Raw genomic sequence first — 26634 nt, forward strand, 5'->3', positions numbered from 1 at the left:
GCTGGAAGTGTTAAGGTTCAAGTAAATATGAGTTTCATCCCCCCCCTGAGAGAATGCAGCCAAATGACTTTGATCCTGTAAACCTTCAGTTCTTTGCTTGAATTGCACATTTCAGTGTATCTGATAGGAAAATGCTAAGGAGATCTATCCTCCCTCAGTAAAATCCATTTTTCCATTTGTGGAGCCAACTCCCATCAGAGCATGTGACATAAAATGTCATTGAGGACTGGGGGATCACTTGTGCCTAAAAACTGAAGCAACAAGTGGGTCATCATGAATCCAATAGCATCCTTGTGGGCAGGAAGGGCTAATATTAAGTGTCCAGTTGTTTGTCACCATTTTCTGCTTCCCTGATTTAAAAAAAAGTGGTGAATTGCAGAAAAAATGTATTTAATGAGATTATCCAGCTTTCATTTCCTTTAGCCACCTGTACCATGATCCTTAATGTTATTACAGTACAGATAAACAATGCGTTGCATTGATGTGCCAAACTGTAAATGCATCTTCAGCCCCTTTTTTTTTATTCCTCATCTACTGCTCCTTCTTTGCAACACTTATTGACAGTCATAGAATCAGGTTTTGCATACATTGATGACACGACCATCCAAATAAGGCACAAAGGCTGTTGAGTTGTGTCTGGGCATGGAATAATTCAGTATAATAAGCTGCTTGCCATTGTAGATTAATTATAGAAATTTTTGATGCAATATATTTACATAACTTGCTGATGTGACTTGGGAATTGGTGCAAGTGCCCCATCTGATGAATGTAAAAGCACAAACTTCGCAATGCCTCCTGTCCCACCCTCTTCCATAAATTTGTGGGGAATAGACTTGAAAGGTTATGATTTGTATTTTAGCAGATCTAATCCTAATGCTAACTTCAGATTAATTTGAATTAACATGTCTCATTAGTTTGTTGCTTCCCCTACTAGTTGAAAATGTCCAGTATCTGTTATTTCTCAACACCGATTATGTATTTACTGTATTAAATTTTTGACTCTTATCTGACATTTTAGAAATGGAGATCACAAACTATGAATTGTTTATCAAGGCATGATAAATTTCTGTCATATATTTTAAACAAATGGCTTTCACTTAATTTAGAAAAACTTCTCAAATTAGCCATATATCTAGATGTGTATTCATTAGTGATTTAATGAATTGCTCTCAGTTAAATAGTTTGCTGTTGAAAATTTATTTTTGCTAATCCTTCAGTTGGCTTTATATGAACTTGAGTAGCATACTTTTCACTTGGTTACTCACTTGCAGACAATATAGGAAATACTTAGTTTTGCAATTCTGAAACATAGCTCCACAGCACAGCATTAAAATGCAATCTAATACCACTACCCAAGTTTGCAAACGGTTTTGGAAACAATAGGCATTTCTTTCTTTCTCTGTTAGTTAAAGCTAAGATGTTTTGACTAACTGCCAAATTTGAAAGGATTGTATGTTAACCTTTTCATTTTTTGGTGCTGATGCCCATTGAAAGTATGCTTTGTGGTTTTAAAAAAAAATCTTCATGAGTGACTTTTCTAAGTGCTCAATACTTTCCTTGAAGCAATATTCTGTCATTCCAAAAGTTGCTGTAACTCTGAAATAACGCAGAAAATGCTGGAACTACTCTACAGGTCAGGCATAATCTGTAAAGAAGTGATGGTTAATATTTTGGATCAATGACCTATCACTAATGGTTGTGCCTGGAAGCCACAGAAACAGCATAACCTGATGTTTCCACTATTTTCTGTTTCAATCCTTTCACCACCTTCCCTTGGACCAGTAACCTTTTTTTTGCACCATTGACTCATTTATAAATTAACCTGAGGTGATAAATATACAATCTAAAATTTAATTGTTAAAGTATTTATAACTATTTAGATTTATATCTTCAGTGTAAACCAAATCTTTCTGGTTTGTGCAATCCCTTGCTCTGGGTGGGGCTTCATAGTGTGTCAGTGAGGATTTCATAATATTGAGGAAATTTGAAGTTCACACACAGTGCAAAAATAAATAAAAATAGACTACCCAACTTTAGGACTGCTTGGACTCCTCAGAAATCCAGTTGGCTTCACTCATTTTGGCAAATTTAAATTAATAAATCCAGTTCCTTAAGAGGAATTATCAGGCATTTATGGGAATAGGAGGTGCATATTTTACTGAGTATGAACAAATGAGGCTTTTATTCAAGAAGAGAAGGAAGCACGAGTGCTGCATTACCCAAACAGCAACTTAATATAAATAACAACAAACTAAAATATGAAATTGACATGACTAAAATATGATTATACTAATACAGACAACAAACTCAGATTATCAGTAAAATTGGTTAGGAGTAAAGGTACACATCACCTTAGGTGAGATTGAATCTTCACGTCTAATAATTTAAATTTGCCAAAATGAGTGAAGCCAGCTGGACTTTGTCATTGGTTAATGTGTGCAACTACAATTATAATCTCCTTGTTTTTATGATTTAAAGTGACATACAAAGTGTTGCATATTTCTGAATTCTATTACTTATGGTCTGTTAACTTTCAAATTCCTGCTCCCCTTGCAGATAACTGTCTTGAATCAACCAAATCGTTCTTCTGCCTGTTATTCTGTCTATCCTCTTCTGTCTTTCTGTCCACTGTAATGTGAACTCTACAACTTCCTGTGGTATCTGCAAAAAAAAATTCAAATGTTCACAGTTATTACAGATTGCTGTTAAATTCTGTTTGGGCTATAATTTTTTTCTGTAGAATCCACCAGCACCAGATTCTGACTATACTTGAGCAATTAGACAGCAAATTTTAGAATTACTTTTTATTTATACATCAATGTTAGTATTTACTGAAATTGAAATTTATTGCCCGAAAATAATTTGTGCACTGGAGCCTTAGTTCAACAAAAATGAGTAGAAAAATTGTTTTTGCCACTGGTTATTGTTAGGAGTAGCATATTTGCTTCCTTGAGGATCTGAGTTTGAATTTGCTTGATGATGGGAATGCACGTCTATTTGCAATTTTGGTAAAATATGTCTGCATGACCTAGCTCTCAGTAAATAACCATTCAAAGTACTTGACAAGTTGCTATAATCCACAAAAGAAACTTGAGTCCTTGATGAGGTTGGAAAGCATGTTCAGATGCAGGCATGTTAGGAGGGCTGAGTAGGTTTAATCTTTTCGATATATTACTGGCACTAAAAAGTGGTAGACTATTGCTGACATCTAAAGACCTAACTCCATTTAAAATGTTGGCATAATGGGTAGGGCACTGCTTACTATTTGGAGAAATTAATATTTAAATTCAACATGTAGCACTTGGCTATAAGGATCTGGTGCGAAGTGTGGTTGTGTAGCTTAATTCCAGTTTATTGTGTATGTAACCTATAGGACATCACTTCTGCAGATTGGTCTAATTTGAATTAAGTTGACTGTCTCAATGGAAGGGATGGTGCAAAATGGGTGATGTGGGAGACAGATAAATAATGATGCATTAGAAAGTGCTTTTGCGGTCAAATCTGAGCCAAGAACGTGAGTTTAGTATGGTGTATCTAATTCAGAATGATGTTGACTACTCAAAGCAAACCAACTTCCTTCCTGATAGCTCTAAGTATAATATTCATCAGAGGTTTATAATGACTGGGAAGGAGTTGTGGTCCTCAGGAGATGAAATGTGTTTGAAATATTTAAGAATTTATTGAATAGGTGATAGAGCTACCTGACAGTCCTGAACTTTTATTAGTGCCACCCATTGTGCTGTCTGTGCTATGTGTAGTTGATGATTCAGGGTGTGATATTAAAAATATGTTGTCCATGTGCAACAGTGATAGGGTAAAGTAACTGCTCAAAGCACCTATTGAATATGTCTATATAAATTCTTTGTTCAACTTTGTTGCTTGAGCTTGAGTATGTTTTTTATAAATCAGAAACAATGGTGACTAGGTGATCTGATAATATGCCCATTGCCCTGAGTGACTGACAGCAATACACTGTAACCTTAACTGAGGAACTTGTTTGATTTGATCAGCATTCTATCACTAGTGACCTGCTCTGGCTTGGATTGAGTTTTGGGAGTATCTAGACAAGTGAGCAATTGTGTGCTTGTCAATTGCGCACAAGCAAATTCTGAAATTTTGTGCTCCAAACTTCAGTTCTGGAAACAAATGGATTATGTAAAACTGGGGTAAAATGTTGATGTGAAGTTTAGTTTTGAAGGAAAGAGCTGCCTTTTTCCCATAACATTCAAGCCATTCAGTTACTTGACTGCTCAACTTGTACTCCAAATGAATTAACCTATCGGACTTCCTAAAAACATTAATGGGATTCTAATTTCCTCTCTCTTTTCCCTTTCCTGATTCCCTTGTTGTCTGTGGATGTTTGTGGTTGGACTTTTCCCCTGGTCAGTATTTTTATTTCCAGGAAGTGTTGCCTGTTCTAGCTGCAAAGCACTGCATGATGCAGGCCAATGCAGAATTCCATCAATCAATTCTGGCCAAGCAACAGAAGAAGTTTGGTGAGGAGATTGCAAGATTACAGGTAAGCTTTTAGTGACTATACTTAAAGTACCCCTTCCAAGTGATACTAAAATAATGAGTGGATTTCATCTATCATGGTATTATTGGTCCAGTTATTATGTGAATTTAGGCAATGGTGGAATCTCCAGCTACAAAAGTTTTGGCTGAGAATCCTTGGTCAGTCTATTTTTAAAATAGATGTCCCAGTAATGGGATGTATCAGAAGTGCTGTTCTGAATTTTATTTTGTCATCAACTGAAAGCCACATTTCCATGTGCTTGGAATAGAGATTTGAATTTGTTCATGTTTTTACAATTAAATTAAAACTTTCTACTCGTATTAAAGTTCTTATCCTTAATCATGCCATCTCACAGGTCCTCTCTATTTCTGAATCTCAACCACAGAAAAGCCATCTTGTTCAAGCATGATTCTTTAATTACTTGAGCTCCACCCCGGGGGGGGGGGGGGGGGGGGGGGGGGTGGAGAAACGTCCACTTACTTGCGACAATGTGTTTAAAACTGGACCTTCTGTATCTTATTCTGCATAACTGTTTTCTCTTTGCTAAGTCACAGTCTCACCTCTGTCTAGGCAATTTTTGTTTAAAAGTTGGTCTCTGCACTCTGGTTATTAGAGTCATGGAGTCATACAACATAGAAACTGACCCTTCGGCCCAACTGGTCCATGCTGACCGAGATTCCCCTCTAAGCAAGTCCCATTTGCCTGCGTTTGACCTATATGCCTCCAAACCTTTCCTATCCATGTACCTGTCTAAGTACCTTTTAAGTGTTGTTAATATACCTGCCTCAACCACTTCCTCCAGCAGCTCGTTCCGTATTCTGAGCACTCTCTGGGTAATAAAATTTCCCCTCGGGTTTCTTATAAATCTCTCCCCTCTCACCTTAAACCTATACCCTCTTTCTTGATTTCCCCAACCCTGGGGGAAAAGACTGTGTGCATTCACCCTATCTATGCCCCTCATATACAGCTTCTTCACCACCCTTTCTACCTGCAACACCATTTCCAGGGAACCATGCCCTTGTACTCCTAATTCTTTCTGTTCTACAACACTCACTAGGGTCCTACCATTCACTGTGAGAATCCTACCCTCATTTGTCCAATGCCTTGCACTTATCCAAGTTAAACTCCATTTGCCATTCCTCGGCCCACTTACCCAGCTCATCAAGATCCCTCTGTAAATCCTGATAAACATCTGCACTGTCAATGACACCACCTGTTCTAGTGCCATCTGCAAACTTACTAACCACACCTTATACATTCTCATCCAAATCATTGATATGGTTGACAAATAGCAATGGGCCCAACACCCTGGGGAACACCACTAGTCACGGGTCTCCAGTCCGCAACACAATCTTCCACTATCACTGTCTGCTTCCTACCATTGAGCCAATTGTGTATCCAATTATCTAGCTCTCCATGGATCCCATGTAATTTTCGACAGCAGCCTACCGTATAGAACCTTATCAAAAGTCTCGCTGAAGACTGTGTTTACTACCCTGCCCTCATCGACCTCCTTGTTAGTTCTTCAAAAATCTTAATCAAATTCACCTGTTACAGCCCAAGCTTTGCTTTACTAAATCCAGGAGACATAGAGTGAAAGCCTATGGCACAAACTTTACTCGATTCATCTACTCCAAGTGTTACTGTATCATGTATAGAAAAATGAAATCCATTGTGCACTCTCAGAGCTATTTGCTGCATGACACATCTGGGAATGTGCGGATAACCCCTACAATTATCCTTTTACTCCACCACCAATCTGTATCCTCTGTACTGCCCCTTCCATCCTAGCTACCAAGAAATACAAAGAATGCCTGGATACCAAGATTGAAGCTTTCTATTTCCGTGCCCTCTCCTCAGACTTGGGTTTCCAGCCACCCACCCTCCCCTATTACCCTATACCTTTTTTCTAGTTTTTCCTCTGATCTTCCTCATACACTTCACTATAAACCTGTCTTGGCTATAAGGCCTCTTATGTAGTCTCACTTCCCCTTGCACTGATGACGACTTCCCTTCCTGACCCGGATGGATCTGGTGCTGTAATTGGTTCCATCCCTATTTTGTCTGCAATAATCATCGTCATCTACAAATAAGTCATCCATTTCTCGCCTAAATCCTTGAACAGATTGCTGCCTTCCAAATCTTTGTTAGATCTTCATGTTTGCACATATCTATTTGGCATTTCACCCAGCTACAACTTTGAAATGACCCTTATCAAAATCACAGTGACATCCCTTATGGTTTCTGTGCGTGAGCAAACAGTGACCAATTTGAAGTACTGCAAACTTGGTCTTTTTGTGTAAATTGCTGTGCATGTTGGGTATGTATTCTGTTCAGTGGATCTCCAAAATGGACCTTGTGTTCAGCTTGATTAAATTGGAAGTAACTTAATTAAATGAGTAAATATCAGATCCAACTAAAGCTTTAAATAATCCCCAGCTGTACCAAAAATTTAAAATTTGATTAATCCATTTAACGACTTTTCATATTGCTGTAGCTTGATCCAAATTTTCATAATTCGCTTCAATTGCATAAGCAATCTAAAACAAGACTTGACTTTTAAACATGCTTGTTTAAGCTGCCCATGATCTCAGTGTTTTCTCCTCTTGTGACTCAGCATGGATCGGATTTGGTGAAGACTGTTGCCAGTAGGTATGATGAATATATCAATGTGAAAGATCTGTCAGACAAAATCTCTCGTGCACTAACTGCAGCGAAAAAGGATAATGACTTCATTTATCATGATCGTGTTCCTGATGTGAAAGACTTGGAGGCAATTGGAAAAGCTACGTTGGTGAAGTCTATACCTGTCAATGTCCCCATGAGTCAGAAATTTACCGGTAAGATCACAGTGAGAGCACTTTTTGCTGTTGGGTCAGGTTTTGATTCTTTTCAAAGAACAATACCTTTGGCCTTCACTCTTATGAAGTTCATTTTCTTAAATAAATCTTCAGTACTTTTTTCCTATACAATAACTGCTGAAGTATGCACCTTCAAAGCTAAGGAGACTCCAGTTTAATTTGGAAAAAGCAGCTCCATTGTATTGCTGCTTGAATAGATCTGACTCTTGTATTCAGTAGAGAAAAACAAAAGTTTAATGTGGTGTTACAATTTACCTGGGACTATTACTTAAGGGTCAAAATGCATGATAAAATTGCACACAGTAATCCAAGTGTGGTGCTTGTTTTTACTGTTTGTTTAACTTGTAGAGTAGATATCGCTGTTGGAAGCAGATCTTTTTGTGATACATGAACATGAGCAGGAATGAAGACCATGTTGTCCTTGCAAAGACCAAACTTTAGCTGCAGGGTGAGGTTAGCCTATTGCACAGTTTGCCATTGGAACTTTGCTGAATAAACCAAACTAAGTGCATAACAATTGACCCATAATTAGGGATCTTTGTACTGAGGGGCCAGCTGAGACAGAATTCTCCATAAAACCACATTCAGCTGAAATTCAGTGTGGAGTGTACAAGACATCTCTGTAGCAATGAACATCTCTTGTGGTATAACAACCAACACTACAGCACAAAGCAGCTACATATTAAACACCAAATGCAGAAGAACTAACTAAGCAGATGGGCAACCAGTGGATTTGAGCAGAATTCTATCAAACAGCGTTATCCAATTGAGAATGATAGAGGATCTGGGTGAAGAGCATTTCAATTTAAAAGTATCACCTTTCATGTCATGAAGACGTCTTTAATTACATGAGATAGCTACAGAAACTGGGTTTTTTTTCCACAGAAGCTCAATGATGAATTTTGATGGAAGGGGTAGATTGGCAGTCGGGAAAAAAAAATGATAATCGGTAGATCAACCACCTAAGGAAATGTGGATTCCCTACCCCCTGCCCTCCCCCCCGAAAGCAAGTTGTAATTAGATGTCATATCTGTTACCAAAAAGGAAAGATGTTGTATGGCAGTGGAGAAATAGCTAGAGTGAAACTAATTTGATAGCTCTTTTACAGCCAGTGTGAGCTCAATAGACTAAGCAGCCCTAAGTGCTCTAAAATTCTATGAAGATTGCTCAGTGATTGATCCTAGTCTACCTCTATTTGAAGTTTCCAGCACTGTTGATCCTGCTGTATAGACAGTTTGCTTCACTCCATGTGAAGCTGTGGATCAGTTGAGTCCATTGGACAAAAGCTCATTTTAGACCCCCTCAGATCAGGTATGCCTAAAATTAAGGGCTGTAACTTTAGGGTAAGAAGTTTAGCAGGGATCTGAGGAAGAACTTTCCCACCCAGAGGTGGTTGGAATCTGAAATGTAGTGTCAGAGTGGATGGTTGAGTGCATGTAATAAATGTTCAGACTGGAAACTGAATTGCCAAGGTAAAAAAGCAATGGGTTAAGTGCTGGTAAATAGAATTAGTATAGATGGGTACCTGATGGTTGGCATGGCTGTGGTGGGCCAAAGGGTGTGTTCAAGTGCTGTATGACTCTCAGGCAAAGGCAGTGTGCCCTGACTACATAAAAACCACCCTTCAAATGCAAGATCTTCTAATGTAAACATGATATTGCATGTAAGTTGTAAAAAAAAATTCTTATTTAGGTTCTATTTATAAAACAAGTTAATGTAACTTGGGTAATTTCTACCCTGTTGATCTGCTGCCATGCAGGAACTTAATGAAAGAAATCATCAAGTGTGACAGCAAGCTTATGAATAACTTACAAAGAAATGCTTTGGGATAATGGGATCTGCCAGAAGTGTCAGTCACAGGATGGTTCTGTCCATTCCAAGCCGATTATAGTCTCGGCATTATTCCAAAGTTTCCCAGCACAGTATTGTCAGGTCTGCAATCTTCAGCTGCTTCTTTTACAATCTTTCCTTGTAAAAGATTGATGATAGGACTGTTCATTATCTGTTTCAGTGTTCAGCTTGTGAACATGCAAATTAGGAGCAAATGGCTGCTCAGCCTCTTGTGCTTGCTCCGCTATTCATAAAGATTGTGGTTGATCCTGATTGTAACCTTCATATTCCTGCCTATACCCAGTAACCTTTTACCCCCTTGCTTATCAAGAATCTGGCTGCCTCTGTCTTAAAAAATATCCTGAGATTCTGCTTCCATTGCCCTTTCAGTAAGAAAGTTTAAAGCATTTACAATCCTCAGAAAAATTTCACCTTGCCTGTGTTTTGGATCCTTGGAATCTTTTTCTTGATGGAATATATCTACTCAGTGCATTCTAAACAATAAATATCGGCAACTGCATCTTGATTAACCAATCCCTTAACCTAATTTGCCAGTTAACTTCAGCTAGCTCTGTTTTTGTACTCTTATAATTGTTTAAAATTATGACCCATTCTTCTCCACATCAAACCGAATTTAAAATTCAATCATAATATGATTTTGTTCTAGGATATCTTCAGTGAAGCCATTAATTCTGTCTTCTCACTGGTTAGCTCCACAAAATATTATTTTAAGCAACAGTATAGAAACAGAGATCTCTTCATCTTGGCTACCAATGTTTATCTGATTTTTCTGGTCTTTTATTCAGATTGAAATTCCCTTGATTATGGCAGCACTTTTTTCCTGATAAGCTCCCAGTATTTCTTGCTTTAACCACACAGTAAGGAGGAGTATACTGTATGGGAGCCTAAATGCCATTCCCACGACTAACTCTTTATTTCTCACCTCCACCTCAACTGGAGCTCCCTGAATTTGGGTCATCCCTTTCTAATGCACTAAGGCCGTCATTAATTAACAGAGACACTCCTCCACTTTTTCCCAGTCTCTGCCTTTCCTAAATATCATGTACCCTTCAATATTTGGGTCCCACTCTGTCATCCTGCAGCCATCTCTCATTAAGCCTATCAGATCATTTTTTTCCCTGTTTGAGTTCTTAATATTCAGATACAGAGCCTTTAGTTTTATTTTTGGAGCTTCCAGCCTTATGTTGCTGATTTACTCTAAGATTTGCCATTTCCATCTTTTCCTATCATCATCAGTTTATCATTTCCCTTTCTCTGTGGTCTTGTCACTGCTCTTTGATTTGTCATGTGCCCTAGTCATTTGATTTAACTCATCTCTCCATCCCTAGCTGTGGTTTGCTAGAATGCCAGCCCCTCCAAGGTTCAGTTGTAGACCATTCCCAGTGCTGCAGCTCCTGTTTTCCCCACGACCAGTGCCACAGTGGCCCATGAACCAGTATGCACTTTGCCACCCTTTGAACCAGAAATTAATTTCTCCAGTCTTACGGTGCTGTCCTTTGCATGTGGTTCATGTAATAATCCAGACATGTTTGCCTTGTTTCTGCTTATTTATTTGATGCTTAACTCCTCGTATCAAGTGTGTTGAAATTCTTTCTTTCTCTGGCCCGTGTCATTGGTACCTACATTTACCATGAAGACAGGATCCTTCCACTCCCGTTGTAAGTTCCTCTGCAGTCCGAAACAAATGTTCTAAACCCCTAGCATTGTTTGCAACACAGCCGCTGGATTCCTGCTTTGTACTATAGAGGAGAATATAATTCCTCAATGGATTTGCTGTTCCCTACTACCGCTACATTTTTCTTTATTTGCCTTGCTTGATTGGTTTCTTGAACCAGGAAATCATAACTTTGCTCATTCACTCTATAGCCCCCATTCTTATCCAAACAAGCTGGAAAGAACCTAAAATCCTTTCAACAATTGCAAAGGCTGAGCCTCCTGCACTCTCATCTACTGTTTTCCCCTTACCAGCCTCACTGGCAGCCACATTCCCTGTTCCTGACCACTGACCAAATTAGAAGACCATATCTTCAAGGGTGTGCTCACTTCCTGGTACAAAGCATCCTAGTAACTTCTCAGCACTCTGATGCATTACACTGTCTGCAGCTCTGTGGCTCTGAGTGGAAGTTTCTTGAGCCACAGGCACTTACTGCAGACATGTTTGCCCAGGATTACATGGCATTCAGGAGGTCCCACATGCTGCAGCTGTGACACATCACAGTTCTGCCATCATTAATGTATATTAATTAACAACTTAATTACTTCACACAATTCACCATTTTCCTGTTTTTTACTTTTTTATTGTTACCTTATCACCAGTTTTATGCTATTTTAAATCTTGATAGAATAGACTGACCACTTACCAGATAATCATCAAACAGCCAGCTGCTTTCCCCATTAATGGTGCCTTACAAAGTAGAAATTTATTACAAAATATCCACCAGCTTTCTGACTTGGACCATTGTCACACTTTCAAACCAGTGCCACTGTTGAGTTGCCCCACTTGCTTATTTTCAGCCACAACTTCTCTGGTAATGAAGTCATCTGTTAACCTGCCATAGAACCCGAAGATGAAGACTTTTCATCATAAATTATATAAAGTATCTGTGTTATGCACGCCAGACATTGGGAATCTCAACGGGGTGGGGGGTGGGTGGTTGGAGGTACAAGCACCTATCCCTGTCCATCACTTACCCCGTGAAAAGCACTACCCTTGCCAATTTCCCTATCAGCATTCCTAGAAGACGATTTTAACTTAACTATACCAGACATAATACTGAAGAAATAGCTTGTGATTTGCATTGGACCCTTCAAAACCTTTTTTCAATTTTGAAGGCTCAGATCAACAGTGGATGCACCTATAACAACTCAAGAAAAAAGGCTTGATGCCAGCCAGTAAATTAAAATCCAAAAAAAAATGGCAGGCACTTGAAATCTGAAACAAAAACAGAAAATGTTGAAAATACTCAGCGTCTGTGGAAAGCGGAGCTAACTTTTCTACTTTTGCCAGATCTGACAGAAGGTCAAATAATGATGCTGTATCTCCTTCCACAGGTACTTCCTGACCTAAGGTTTTCCAGTATTTTCTGCTTTGATACCACGTAGGTTATTCTGACCCACATTGTTTGTATGTGGGTCAGAAGACCCTCCATGGTATCAAAGCAGAAAATACTTTGCATTGTTGTTACCATTGTTAAGTGGGTGCTTTTCTTATATTGCAGAATTCTGCAATATGGCACCTTGGGATATATACATTGGTAATTTCAGCTCTACAACCTGTACTTAAAGAGCTCAGATAGCAGCCATATGGACATAGTTACTCAAGTTCTCTGAGTAGTACACCAGTTGAACAATGCTTGCTTACTTCATTCATGGGATAAAATCTTAATGGGAGGCACCATCACGAGGAATGCAACAAATAAAGAAGGTGGCAAGTAGTGATGGCCAGTAATTGTGGCTTTGGCAGTGTCAGGCCCAAAGAAGAACAAAAGCACACAAACTTATAGTCATTGATTTGTCATTAACCCTTTCCGTAGATGCTTGGTGCCTGCTCAGTAGTTCTAGGATTTTCTGTGTTTATTTCAGATAGCAGCTTTTGCTGAACTGCGACTTTGTACAATTAGTGAAATACAACTTGCAGGTCTCCAAATAGCAATATATTTTTAATCATGAGATGCTTTCTCATGGTTAACTGCATATGTTTTGATTGCTGACAAGTTGCTGAATGAGATTCACTTGACAATTATCTGCAATTTTAGAAATCATTTTGGATGCATCATACATAACTGAAATTTCCAGTTCCCTGCCAATCATCAATATTTTGAGTTGTATAATAACATAGAAGTCACTCTGAATATTTTTGTACCCATGAAGTACCTGAGGGATTTTCTGAACAATGTTTTTATTTAGATCTCTTTGTGAAGATGGTTCCTTTGGCGGTGCAGCAAGCTCTGAGCATATACAATCAGAGGCGGGCTGACTTGGTGAACAGATTGATTGCACAGATGAGAGAATCCACAAATCTTGCCAATGGGTAAGTAAGAAAAGTTTCTTCAGCCACTATTGGCAAAAGGATAATATTTTCACAGCTTGCCTTGTATAAGGTGTACTGATAAGCTGGTGGTTCCAGCACAGAAAGGAGTTTTGGCAGCTCACAAGCCAGACATTGACGAAAACTGACATTGTGGATGTGGAGAGCTTTCATTTTTTTCTTCAGCCAATTTTAATCTAAATATGAACCTCCAAAGTTCACAAGCTGCTGATAGCTATTTAAATATCTGATGATGAATTGGCAGTTTAATCATTATAAAACTCATAATGCATTTAAACTTGTTTACTATTTTCTTAACGGAATTTGTATCACAGTCCTCACTTTTCACTTACCTAAAACTACAAGAATTACAGAAAGTTAAACTTTAATATCACTTCTCCTTATCTCTTTACCCCATATCACCTGGAGAGATTTAATGCCATGCTGGCACTGCTTTTTCCTTCCACCTTGTCTCTCTAACCCAACGTCCACCAGCCTCCCAAATTCCTTAATATAGTAGAATGGTCATCGATCACTAAGAAGTGTTTTGTTAGTAAAGCAAAATGGAAAAAGTCGATTGTACCCTGTTAAGATTTTGAGGAGGTGTGTTCCTCAACCAATCTGAAGAATGTTGCTGCAAATTGCTTAGTCAGTAGAGGTCCTTTCAAATGTACAGCTTATCTGTCCAGCACAGGTGACTTGATTCCATGTTATTGTAATTGGTCTCATTTAGTGGGTGGCACATTGTCGCAGCAGGTAATGATGCAGCCTCAACTCCAGCTCCAGTGACCTGGGTTAATTCCTAACCTCCAGTGCTTGTCTGTGAAGACTTTACAAGTTCTCCCCATGACTGTGTGGGTTTCCTATGGGTGCTCCAGTTTCCATGTACATCCTAAAGATCTGCTGGTTGCTAGGTCAATCGGTTACTGTAAGTTATCCCTGGTGTGAGTGGGTAGTAGAAGAGTCAGGGTGGGGTTGATGGGCATATGTGAGAATAGGTTACAGGAAAGCAATTGCAATTGATGGGATTGCTGTGAGAGCCAGTGGCTGAACTGTCAACTTTATCATAAGAGAATATGAGAAATTAAGGTAGTAATTTGGGCTATTACAATTAATGTCCCAGATCCTGATTTGGGAGATGGGTTCCACCCTGGGTCCTGATTGTAAAATTTTCTGTGCTGAGAACTGAGAATTTTTGCATTGGATTCGGTTGTGATATATTGTCACTTCATGTGTAGTTTTAGCTTGTTGGTAAAGATTGATTGCCAGGGCTTTGCATTACCTGGTATTGTCCTGATATAACCTGGTATTGGCCAGGTTCTTCTTCACCTCTCAACAGGACAGCCTGAGAACACTTCACTGCCTCATCGAAGTGAGGCCCAAGCAGTCCTTTCCTCCGCCATCCTCTTTCTCTGTCTGGTTGAGTTTGTTTTCACAGTGAAGAATCATTCTTGATTTACTATCTTTCAAAAAATAAAAGGGAACAATCTTTTTTAATGTTATGGAATGTGGGTGTTGTTTGCAGGGCATTGTTATCTACTGTTAATCTTCATTTGGGAAGAAGGTGGTGAGCCACTTTATTGAACTGCTGAAGTCCAACTGATAAAGGTATTGACAATGTCATTGTTTAGGACGTTCCAGGACTTAGAGCCAGCCCCGAGGAAAGAACTAGAGCGTTTTTTTTTCAAGGCTGGATACCATGTGATTGGCAGGTGGTGTTATTTATACGTGCTGTCTTTTTCATTGGTGGTGATAGTTGCAAGTTTGGGAGTTGGCAAGTAACTGCGGTGCATTTTGTAGATAGCCTACTCTGCAACAACTGTGCACCAATGGAGGGGAAGGGTGCATGATGGGAGATGGAACTAAAAAGGCTATTTTGTTCTTGGTGCTGCATCTTCTGCTGTTGGAGCTGTACTAATCCAGGTATCATACTCCTAACTTGTGCCTTGTGGATTGCAAAAAGGCCTTTGTCTGTTAGAAGATCTTTTTGTGGGCTATGTGACCAGAACTTAATGAAAAATACTCCAGATGCTGCCTAACCTGAGTTTTATAAAGCTGCAACACAACTTTCTAACTCTTGAATTCATTGCCTTGACTAATAAAGGCAAGCATGTCATACGCCTTCCTTACCACCCTATCAACCTGTGCAGCCACTTTCAGGAGCTGTGGACTTGGACCCTAAAATCCCTCTGTACAACAACACTTTTTAAGGGTCCTGCCATTAACTGTGTACTGTCCCTTTACATTTTCCTCAGTTGAGCATCCCTCTCCACCATATTTAACGTCCCTCAATCTTGTCTGTCTAATTTCCCACATTCCTGCTTGCACAACTGCTCATTCCTTCCCAGAGTTAGCACATGGTTTCCCCTCGTCTGCTTTCCACTCTATCGGCTTCCATTTTCAAAGAACATCCTTTGATTTTCAACACCTCTGAAGTGGTGCCATGATCAGAAACACTTCCCCACTTCTCCCGCCCCCTTTAAGCATTTCAAAGAAGCACTCCTTATGATATGTTCTTGTTCATTCCTCCAACTTCATCAGTACTCAGTCCCATTGTTGCCACATTTTCTCTGACACCACAGGTGACACAACATGTGCTTTCTAAATCCTCCTTCCCCCACCATTCAGGACCTCGACACTCATTCCACCGAGGCAATGTTTTTAAAACCGATAATACTGGAAACACTCAGCTTGTTTCTTTTATAGATGCTGACTGACCTGCTTAATGTTTTGTGTGGAAGACTTGGTCAGAAATGGAATGGAGAGAAAATCAGTTCAGATCAGGTTGCCAGGCAGTTAAGAGAGGGAGGAATGGATTGGCCAAGGGAATACCTCTAAGATGTTAGGGTTTCCTTGGGGGAGAAGCTACAAATGAGGTTATTTGGTCAATGGATTGCTGAAGGTAGTTGAGAGTGAACGTGGCCCTTTGATCATAAATGAGTGATGTTTTAGAATGAGGCACATTGCGTTCATAACTAGTTTTCTATCCTTCGCAGTTTGACAATGGGTCTTCCACCCAAAAGGTTAACTTTTTCTTTCCTTAGTGCTGTCTGACCTGCTGGCTGATTCCATCATCTTGTTTTTATTTCAGATTTCAAGCATCAAATGTTTTTTTTTGATTTTTGATACAAGGATTTACTTGTACGTATTTGTTCATGAAAGCCCAGGTCTCAGAAGCAATGCAGACTGAATTTTGTGCCAGGTCTGAAGTCACGATCTTCCACCAACCAAATCCTCAGTCAACCAAAACAACATTAAAGGCAGTGGTGAATTTCATCAGCAAAGTCTGCCTTTGCTGAGAAGTGGTTCCTGAAACATGCGAAGTGCTCCACATTTCAGGATTTTATCATGAACTTGTTTTGTTAGAGGGTAGTGTGGTATAGGGGAGGCAGGTTGATAGACCTTTAAGGTGGACCCTAAATGTGGGGCCCATCCTCTCGTATGCTTCAGTGAACAGGTTGTCAGTTGTTGGGACCTTGGTGTCCGAGTGTGCACAAATGCATGCATCGTCCACACATTGCAGCTTGACTACCAGGGTTCAAGTGAACTTGGTTCCGGAGTGTAGTTGTCATAGATTAAATATTTTCATTTTTTCCTGCAGAAAATTTTTTTTTGGATGCGAGGTGCAACATAGCTACAAGAAAGATTGTCCTGACACTTTTCTCAATGATGCACACTTGTTTGATGCCAGTCTGAGATTGGCTCTGTTGTAGACCCATTGGTTATGTTCATATTTTTATTTTGGAGTCCTAGCATCTGCAATATTTTGGATTTGTGTTGCCAGGCATTGCTGCCCATGGAAATGTTTTCAAATAACAGGTTGCAGGAGGGTGAATACAGTTGGAAAGTAAAATCATTTTATTATAGTTACATAAACTCCCTAAGCATAATTGATATTGCCTCACCAGTCAGAGTGCAAACATCCGATTCAAAGAAAGTTTGTGGAGGATAAGTGTTCAAAAACAGTTGATAATTGTGAAATGTGTACATATAATTACTTGTATTATTTTGTAGTGTTCTGGCTTCCTTGAATTTGCCTGCTGCCGTTGAGGATCTTTCTGGTGACAGTGTCCCACGGTCAATCTTGGAGAAGTCCAGCAGTGTGATTCAGCAGGGTGGTCTCCAGACAATAGATCAACTTATGAAAGATCTTCCTGACCTTCTGCAGAGAAACAGAGAAATTCTGGATGAGGCAACCTATTTCATTTCCTTTATTTTTCTCTCATGCTTCACTTCTGCATTTTTTCCCCCAGAATGTTAAACTCTAGATTTTAAGTGAGTATTTTGTAAATAGTGTTTAAGAAAGGGAGAGAGAGTACAGGGAACCTCTTAACATAATGACAGTAGAAGGAAAATATTGGAATCTACAATGAAGGGTGGAATAAAGGAATACCTTGAAGAGGAATCAGATCAAGCAGTCAGCATGGATTTATTATGAAAATCATGTTTGATCTACAGGAGTTCTTTATGGCTGAGACTAGTAGAATGAATGGGACGGATGTGGTTCATTTTGATTTTCATAAAGCTTTTGAAAGGTCCCATGCAAAAAGTGGTCAACAAGATCAGAGCACACGGAGTTGAGGGTAATATCCAGAAATGGGTTGAGAATTTGGTTATCAGACAGGAGGTAGAGTGGGAATAAAAGGATCGTACTTGGAATGGCAGCCTGTAATTCAAGGGGCACCAAAGGAATTGTACAACTTTTCACGATCCTAGTCAATGAATTTATTGGATCAAATTTCATATTTCCCTACTTGCTGATTATATAAACATTGGTGAGTTTTGAATTGGATGGAGAATATGAATCTCCAAGGGGATACAGATAAGCTGAGTGACTGGGTGGGAACATGGCAGATGCAATATAATGTAAAAAAAAGTTATTCACTTTGACTCTCAAAACAGAAAAGCAGCATGTATATAAAATGGTGAGACATTGGATAATGTTGATGTTAAGAGGTAGCTGAATGTTCTTGTATTTAAGTCACTGAAAGCCAACAAGCAGGTGCAGCAAACAGTCAGGAAGGCAAATGGTATGTTGGTCCTTATCACAAGAGGATTTGAGTACAGGAGCAAATATGTCTCGCTGCAATTATATAGGTCCTTGGTAAGAATGCAGTATAGTGTTTGCCTCTTCACCTAAGAAAGAATATACTTGCTAGGGAGGAAATTTTAGCAAAGATTGCCTAGGCAGGCTCCAGAGATGGCAGGTTTGCCATGTGAGGATAGATTTGACAGATTTTAGTAGTATTCTGCAGTCTACAAAAATGAAACGAGATCTCATTGAAATTTGCAATGTGACTTGATAGGCTGAATGCAAGAAGGATTAAGTTTTTATATTAAAACTTGTGCTTTTAGTCATTGAGAATACTGGATCAAGAGGAAGTCACTGATAATGAACTGAAGACAAAATTTAAAGAACGCTGGCAAAGGACTCCTTCAAGTGAACTATACAAACCTTTAAGAACAGGTAAGAAAGCACAGTAGAGAAATTTTAATATTAAACTTAATGCTCCAGTGTGTCAGGAATTAAGAAAACATGCTGCATAGGCTTATGTTCTTCAAAGTTCAACTGCTAAAATCGGAAACTGTTAAATAATGTTCAACATTTATTTTTAAAACTAGTATTTGACCTGGCATCTATTGCAGAAGAGCATTCTAAGCTCATTGTGCCTAGAAATTTAACTTCTGTAAGGCCCCTGTAGTCTTTTGTCTTTGCCTATAACGCCTGACCTCTTAATGAGTGGGAAGTTTTCCAGGGTGCTATGAGAGGTAAGGGAAGAGCTTTCTGGGGCTCTGACTGAGATTTTTAAACAACTGAGGTACCAGATGTCTGGAGATGGCAAATGTAGCCCCCCCCTTTTCAAGAAGGGAAGCAAGGCAAAACCTGATAAATTACCTACCTGTGAGCCTGACGAGTAGTAGTAAAGTTATTGGGGGGAAAAACTCTGAGGGATAGGATGACTGATCTCTTGGCTTGATCAGAGATGGCCAGCATGGCTTTGTCAAGGGTAGAACCTGTCTGATCAGTCTGAGTGAATTTTTTTCTAGAGGTACATTGGCAGATACATTAGGGACATTTAAGAGACTCTTAGATAGACACCTGAATGATAGAGAAATGGAGGGTTATGTGGGACGGAAGGGTTAGATAGATCTTGGAGCAGGATAAAATGTCAGCACAACATTGTGGGCTGAAGGGCCTGTACTGTGCTGTAATGTTCTATGTAACAAAATATATTGATGAGGGTTGTGCAGTAGATGTGGTCTACATCAGTAAGGCCTTTGACAAAAATAATAAGTTTATTCCCCTTACTCTGCAATTATGTTGAAATCAGGGCTCGTGTATACTCCTGCTCTGTGTCATTGCTTCAGAGCTCCTCAAAGCTATGTAACTTTTGTCAAAGTTTTTGTGTGCAAGTTTTTGAAGTTCAGACTTGATTCACCCAATCATCGTTTACTGACGTGCTTGGACATTTTTAACATTTATTTTATTTCCTGCACTTGTAGGCCTTCCTCCTTGATCAGGTTTTCTCAGCTGGTAAAAGAGATCTACCCTATTGTTCTAACTGTACAGTAAACAAATAATACATGTGCATTTTGTCCCCTTTTCCAAGAGGGAGCTAATTTCAGAAATACTCTGGACAGGGCCATCCAAGCTGATAAAGTGGTCCGAGAACGCTATGCTACTCACAGCGAAATTATTGGCCTTCTCTGTAAACCTGAAGCAGAGCTGAATGCTGCCATACCATCCGGTAATCCTACCAAATCCCTTCAAGGAAGTGAGGTAAGATAAGATTTAGTATCAGCCTTTAATGCCTTGAGACAATAATATGATGTGAAATGAAAGGGCAGAGTTAATGAGCACATGGAAGAGAATAACTTGGAAATAATTGGGAGAATGAGATAGGATTGATCTGAGAGCTTGTGTAGAATCAATAAAATTAGGAAAATATATACAAATTTCTGTTTTTGATGAGTTTCACCCCATTCGTTCATGCCTGGCTGATGTTTCACAGGGATTTGCCAATATCTCGGTTAAGTGGTAGCTGCTGCAACCAACAATGAAAGATCAAGGGATTGATTTTTGAGCTCATCACTGGTGCTTGAAATCCTTTGGAGTGCTGATACTATAAGTCATTTTTTTCCCCCTGGGTATTGTGGGTGAATTCAGCACTGATCTGAATTGGATTTGGGTCCTTAACAGCTGAGCTTCTCAAATGCTGTGCCATGATAACAGCTGCATGGCTGAGCTTCTCAAATGAACAGTACTCCAATAACCTAAAACTGATGACAAAAATACTGTGGGATGATTAAAATTTAATTTTAATGCAGTATTGAGTTGTTGAGAAAGCTACCATTTACTGACTACTGAGTTGCTCTGAGAGTGTGAAGAACCTATGTACTGGACTCTACTGAGGTCATGGATAGACGTGACAAGAGGTCAAATTAACAGTTTCTCATTCCACAAATGCTGTCTGAAGGCTTCCAGCATTGCCTGTTTTTATTTCATACACAGACCAAATTGAGATGGGGTGACAAGCTCTTTTGGCAGGAAATAATGTACCATTTGGACTTTTCCTGTAATCGATCTGTAATAGTGATTTTTATTCATGTTCCCAAGTTTATTCAATTTGTTTTCGCAATTGACACACATAACCTCAAATATACTAGTTCACTACTGCTTACCATAAGGCTATCCCCATGAACTGCAGAAATACAATGTACTGTCACCCTGTGATATAATTGATGAAAAGATAACTGGACTCACGGTGTCTGAAGGCTTCTAGCATTGCCTGTTTTTAGTTCATACACAGACCAAATTAAGATGGGGTGACAAGCTCTTTTGGCAAGAAATAATGTACAGTGCTCTTTGCTTGAAATTGAGAACAAAAATGCTTGCAAACTAACAAACTTGCTGTTATTGACCTATTTACAAATATGGAGAGGGTGCAGAGGAGATTTACCAGGATGTTGGAGACACGAGACTGCAGATGCTGGAATCTGGAGCAACACACAGCCTACTGAAGGAACTCAGCGGGTCGAGCAGCATCTGTGGGAGGAAAGAAATTGTCGACGTTTCGGGTTGAAACCTTGCATCAGGGTTTCGACCTGAAACATCGACAATTTCTTTCCTCCCACAGATGCTGCTCAACCCGCTGAGTTCCTTCAGCAAATTGTTTGCCAGGACGTTACCTGGGATGGAGCAGTTCCTTTGAGGAGAGACTGCAGAAGCTCAAATCTGTTCTCCATGGAGCAGAGGAGTTTTAATGAATGAAGTATATAAAATTGAGGGATACAGATATGGTAGACTACAGGAACTGTTTCCCCATTATTGGAGTTTGATAAAACTAGAGTTCCTTGATTTAGAGTTGAGAGGGACCTTGTTCATCCTGAGAGTGGTAAGTTTCTAGAATGCACTGCCGAGAGAGTGGTTGAAGCTGAATCACTGAGAACACTTACAAAGTTTCTTGATGAGCATTTGAATTGCTTAAGTATAGTAGGCTATGGACCAAGTGCTGGGAGATGGGATTAATACAGAAGGTCCCCACTGGTTGGCATGGACGAGTTGGGCCAAATGGTCTGCTTCCATGCTGTACAATTCTATGACTCTAAGACTGTAAAATGAAACAGTCTTCGGGATTTGTGATTTGCAAAGTTGTTGTTTTCATGATTCCCAATCTGCTTTCTCTGCAAAGTAATGTTTGTAAACAAAACTGCATTCATTTCTTTTTTTGCTGTTTATAAAACTGTTTTGATGAAGTAGTATTACCTTTCATTATAAAACTTGAAAATGTTTAAAGATTCAAATATTTTTTGCGAGTTGACTTTATTGATGGTCTTTAGGTTGTTATGCTTCTGAAGACACTTCTTGCTTCCTTGAATGAAGTTAAGAAGGAGAGAGAAACTCTTGAGAATGATGTAAAATCAGTGGAGTTTGACATGTCGACCAAGTTTCTGACGGCATTGGCTCAGGATGGTGCCATCAATGAAGAAGCTATTTCTGTGACTGAGCTTGATCGAATTTATGGAAGCCACACTGAGAGAGTACAGAAGAATTTAAAAAAGCAGGAGGAGTTGCTTGCAAGTATTCAGGTAATTGGTGCATTACTATGATGGCTAATGGAATGTGATCCTTCACCTGAAGAAGGTTGGAACTCTCAAATCATTACAGCAAATCAGAGCTCTAAGACCACACTTTTCAGTTCTGGTTCCAAAATTCGTGAAGGATATTCATGGAGTGATGGACCAAGATGGAAACTTGGCAGAGGATGTATAATTTACTATGGAGTAAAGATAAAATTTGCAGCAAAAAGGCACTGATATTTTCAGGCATGTTACGGAGATAATTTATGTCAGGCAGGTTTTTTGTTGGGCAAATAATAAGTCAAGATTTTCATATGTTGTGAACATTTTGGTTTAAAACAAATGTTTTGGCCCTGAACAATTGGTCATTCTACTTGACATTTACCCACCTGGATTGGAGGGCTTGAGTTTTAAGGAGAGATTGGATAGGTTGGGTTTCTTTCCCCTGGAGTAAAGGAGGCTGAGAGGTGACACAATAGAGGTAGGTAAAATTGAGAAGCGTAGATAGGGTAGATTGCCATATTGTAGATTGTTTCTGATAGTCTTAAACAAGAGGGCATAGATTTAAGGTGAGGAGGAGAAGGTTTACAGGGGATCTGAGGGGCAAGTTTTCCCCACACTCTGGTATCTGGAATGAGCTGCCAGAGGGGGTGGTGGAGGCAGGAACAGTGACAATATTTCGGAGGCATCTGTACAGCTACTTGAATGAGCAAGATGTAGAGGGATATGGAATTAAAGCAGGCAAATGGTTTTAGTGTGGATAGGCATGATGGTCAGCATAGATGTAGTGGTCCAAGGGCCTGGTTCTATCCTGTACTACTCTGTGACTCACTCTGTGACATGGACAGGCAGCTTTACATTTGAATGGTCCATAGACAAAGTAATCCCAGCCCACACAGAATGCATTCTCTTTGCTCCCTCTCTGCCTCTCTCCTTTCCCTCACTTGCGCTTTCTCACTGTCGTGCGCCACCTTGCCCTGCCCTGTGTCAAGTGCAGTGAATATTATATAAACTTTGCTTCTGAATTGCTTGTTGGTGTTTGTGTTCAATACACCCTTTACAAAAGGCTGAAAGCATGTACCACCAGCTTCAAGGACAGCTTCTGCCTCACTATTATAAGACTATTGAACGGTTCCCTAGTACAATAAGATGGACCCTTGACCTCACATTCTACCTCGTTATAACCATGCACCTTATTATCTATCTGCATGGCACTTTCTCTGTAGCTTTTGCACTTTATTCTGCATCCTGTTATTGTTTTCCCTTGCACAAACTCAGTGAATCTGTACAAATGGTATGCAAGACATGTTTATCCACTGTGCCTCGGTACATGTGACAATAATAAACCAATTTACTTTAGCTGAATTCAAGTTGAATTGATCTTATTATTGCGAGGTTGGAACACAGTTTAAATTCTGTGAGTCTGTTCTGTCCAGAGTGCTCATGAAGAATTTTCAAAGTCGACACAATCAACCACCAATGCTGCTCAGAGGGAAGAAGTACTTAAGAAGCTGGCGGCAGCACATGATCAGTTTGTTGAACTTGTCAGTAACCTGAGAGAAGGCACAAAAGTGAGTATTTTGACTCTTAACTTTTGGTAGAAAATATTTGAAGTGTTTTTACATCACATGTAGTCTTAAATTTACACACTAGAATACTATTTGGTATTGGGTTGATCATGTTTAACAAACCTAAATTTGTATTTTTTTTCTTATGCTTTCATTTTGGATGTTTTCGCGTGCTGATTTAACAAAACCCTAAGACCAATTTGGTCTCCAACCTATTTTTTTCAACTTTCTGATTGTAAAATGAAAAACTTGATGCTTAGTGCAAAGTCCAGTTTATTTAAGGTTCTTGTCTTCAAATAGAAAGGCTAACCACAATAGATTAGGGCTGCACATTTACTTTGGCTGAAACTTGCTTTGGCTTAAGTGATCACGGTTTCACATTGTGATCTCTGCATTTTTTTCTGGCATTTTCGAGTTTTCCTCCTTTGGATGTAAATGCATTTTTGTAACTACCCAAGTATTCTTTCAAAGTGCACCATGTTGTAGTTGGAAAGGAGAGGGTTCTTAAAATCAATTTGGTTCTCAAAATCAATTTGGTTCTCAATTGCTGCAAAATCAGGTTTATTATCGCTGACTTCTGATTCTGTTGGGAATATAAATAAAAAAAAGTGCTGAAAGTACTCAGCTGGCCTAGCCCCCACAATGGAACTAACTAGAAGTAATGTTTTCTCAGAGCTTACAGATTAAATCAGCATCATTCTCAATGATGTGCAAGGAGGAGAAAGTATCAAAGAAGAATGCATCCTTCCTTTAAGCAAGCATATGATGAGATTTCAAATACAGGACAATTGATATAAAACCCTCTAGCTCTATCCCTTTCAAATGCAGCCATATTGTTGTAAATGTTCTGCAAACATTTATCTTTTCCCTTTAGTAGTTTATACTCATGGCAAAATTGTCAAATTATAGCAGTTGCATCATTATGAGGACAAAAGGGAAACAGTTGCTGCAATGCTAGATATAAATATCTCTCATTTACAGTTCTACAATGGGCTCACTGAAATCCTCCTGAAATTCCAAACGAAATGTTCTGACATTGTGTTTGCTCGCAAAACTGAAAGAGATGAACTTTTAAAGTAAGTGTAATTTTTCAGCTTATTCTTTCAGAGGTCATTTTGTATGACTGTTATTTACAGAAATACTGTCCTGGCAATGTTGCTCTCAAGAAATTGTTGTATTACTGGTTTCATGTTATCTTTCTGTTTCTAGTGTTCCAACCATAACTAAATGCTGTTATCCAGTTAGGAATAAAGACCAGCACCTGTTTACTCTAGGTACAATTAAAAAGGTGGAAGTTCAGCCAGTAGATTGAGAGAAAAGGTGAATCACTAACTTAGAAGACTATGATAAGAAATGAGTAGTCGAGGATAATGTGAGTGTATTGGTGGGAAATTTGCACCATGATCTATCTTTCAGATTGGAAAGTGCCCAACATGATTTAAGAAATGAGAGAGACAAATTTCAAAATTACATACCATTGTGGGGAAATTATTGGAAACAAAAAGTAGAGTGATTTGTGCACTTAAGAGAAATTGTAGCTGAATCTAGAGGGCTGATGTGAATTTGTAATGGATTGAACCTGTCTAGCAAACCATAGAATATTTTTAGCAAAGCAGCCAAAATAATATATGGTTGATTTAGATTTCCAGATGGCATTCAGTAGTCAAAGTCGAGTTTATTGTCATATGTACAAGTCCATGTGTGCACAGGTGCAATGATAAAGGTACTTGCAGCGGCATTACAGGCACGTGGCATCAGATACACAACATTCACAAGAAAAATATAAATTACCAACATAATATGATTTATGTATTTAATACAATTTATACATATTATGTTGAGAGCATTATTAAAAGACTTAAAATTTATAAGAATGACAATATAACATTTAAACGAAATCAAATAAAGCTTTCTTCCCCTTTTCTCAGCAGCCCATTCATTTAAATGAACTCGCTGTTCTTGCATCAGAAGGCAGATTTCATAGCCTGTGACTGAGAGATTTGCAGGGAAGTTAACACTGCATTAACTGGTGCTTTATTGAGTGAAAGAAAACATTATATCTTCCACATGGAAGTTCCCCTGTTAAGGGCATATCTGCTTGTAGGCTCGTGCATGTTTTGATGGAAGTTATCCTTCAATAGGTAGGGCATCTTACAGCTTTTTTGCTTACTTTTTGTAAACCTGGGGATGAAAGCTAAATTACCCTGGAGATCTGTCATACTAGTGCCATTATTTTCTTGGATACTTTAATTTGATAAGCCTCCTGTCTCTAATTTGTTATTGGTTGCTTAGCCTGCTAGGTATTCTCTTCCTCAAAATTTGATGCAGTGTCAGTATATGTGCCATTTTCCTTTGCTTTGAAGTTTTTAGGAAAATTGCGTCACTGTCAACCACAGTGTATTACCAAATTTTTTTTTTCCTCCCTGGTGTAAGGAGATCTAAACCTTAACATCAATACCAGGCTATTCACTTTCTCCAATAAAAGCAGTAGCTGGCTCAATTAGTAATTCTAAATCTGAGATATGATAGATTTTTGCTTTAATGTGTAGTTTGCATGCCCAATACTGGATTCCTGAAACAGATACTCTATTCTAAGCTTATCATGGGAGGAGATTGCCAGGTGGACAGACGAAAAGCTTCAAGACCAAAGTTTCATTGAGGAAGTGCAACATCCCCACTGACTCCTGGGAACCTCTGGCCCATGGCAGCTCAGTGTAGAAGGTGCAGTTG

The 26634-nt window shown here is 39.1% G+C and overlaps 1 protein-coding gene across 4 annotated transcripts in view; it reads left to right on the forward strand.

The window, feature by feature from the left end:
• The window catches only part of pdcd6ip (programmed cell death 6 interacting protein), a 72520-nt gene that overhangs the window by 34548 nt on the left and 11338 nt on the right, over positions 1–26634 (forward strand). For 2 of the 4 annotated variants that reach the window (XM_052023125.1, XM_052023128.1), the window contains exons 7-15: positions 4388–4519; positions 7134–7356; positions 13135–13258; positions 17270–17447; positions 18611–18722; positions 19867–20036; positions 22097–22345; positions 23773–23907; positions 24886–24980. In XM_052023125.1, the coding sequence (XP_051879085.1) occupies positions 4388–4519; positions 7134–7356; positions 13135–13258; positions 17270–17447; positions 18611–18722; positions 19867–20036; positions 22097–22345; positions 23773–23907; positions 24886–24980 (1418 nt within the window). The remainder of the gene's footprint in view (positions 1–4387; positions 4520–7133; positions 7357–13134; positions 13259–17269; positions 17448–18610; positions 18723–19866; positions 20037–22096; positions 22346–23772; positions 23908–24885; positions 24981–26634) is intronic. The other 2 variants (XM_052023127.1, XM_052023129.1) reach the window with 1 other exon arrangement.

This window comes from Pristis pectinata, chromosome 9, assembly GCF_009764475.1.
Source record: "Pristis pectinata isolate sPriPec2 chromosome 9, sPriPec2.1.pri, whole genome shotgun sequence".
NCBI classification, from domain to species: domain Eukaryota; kingdom Metazoa; phylum Chordata; class Chondrichthyes; order Rhinopristiformes; family Pristidae; genus Pristis; species Pristis pectinata.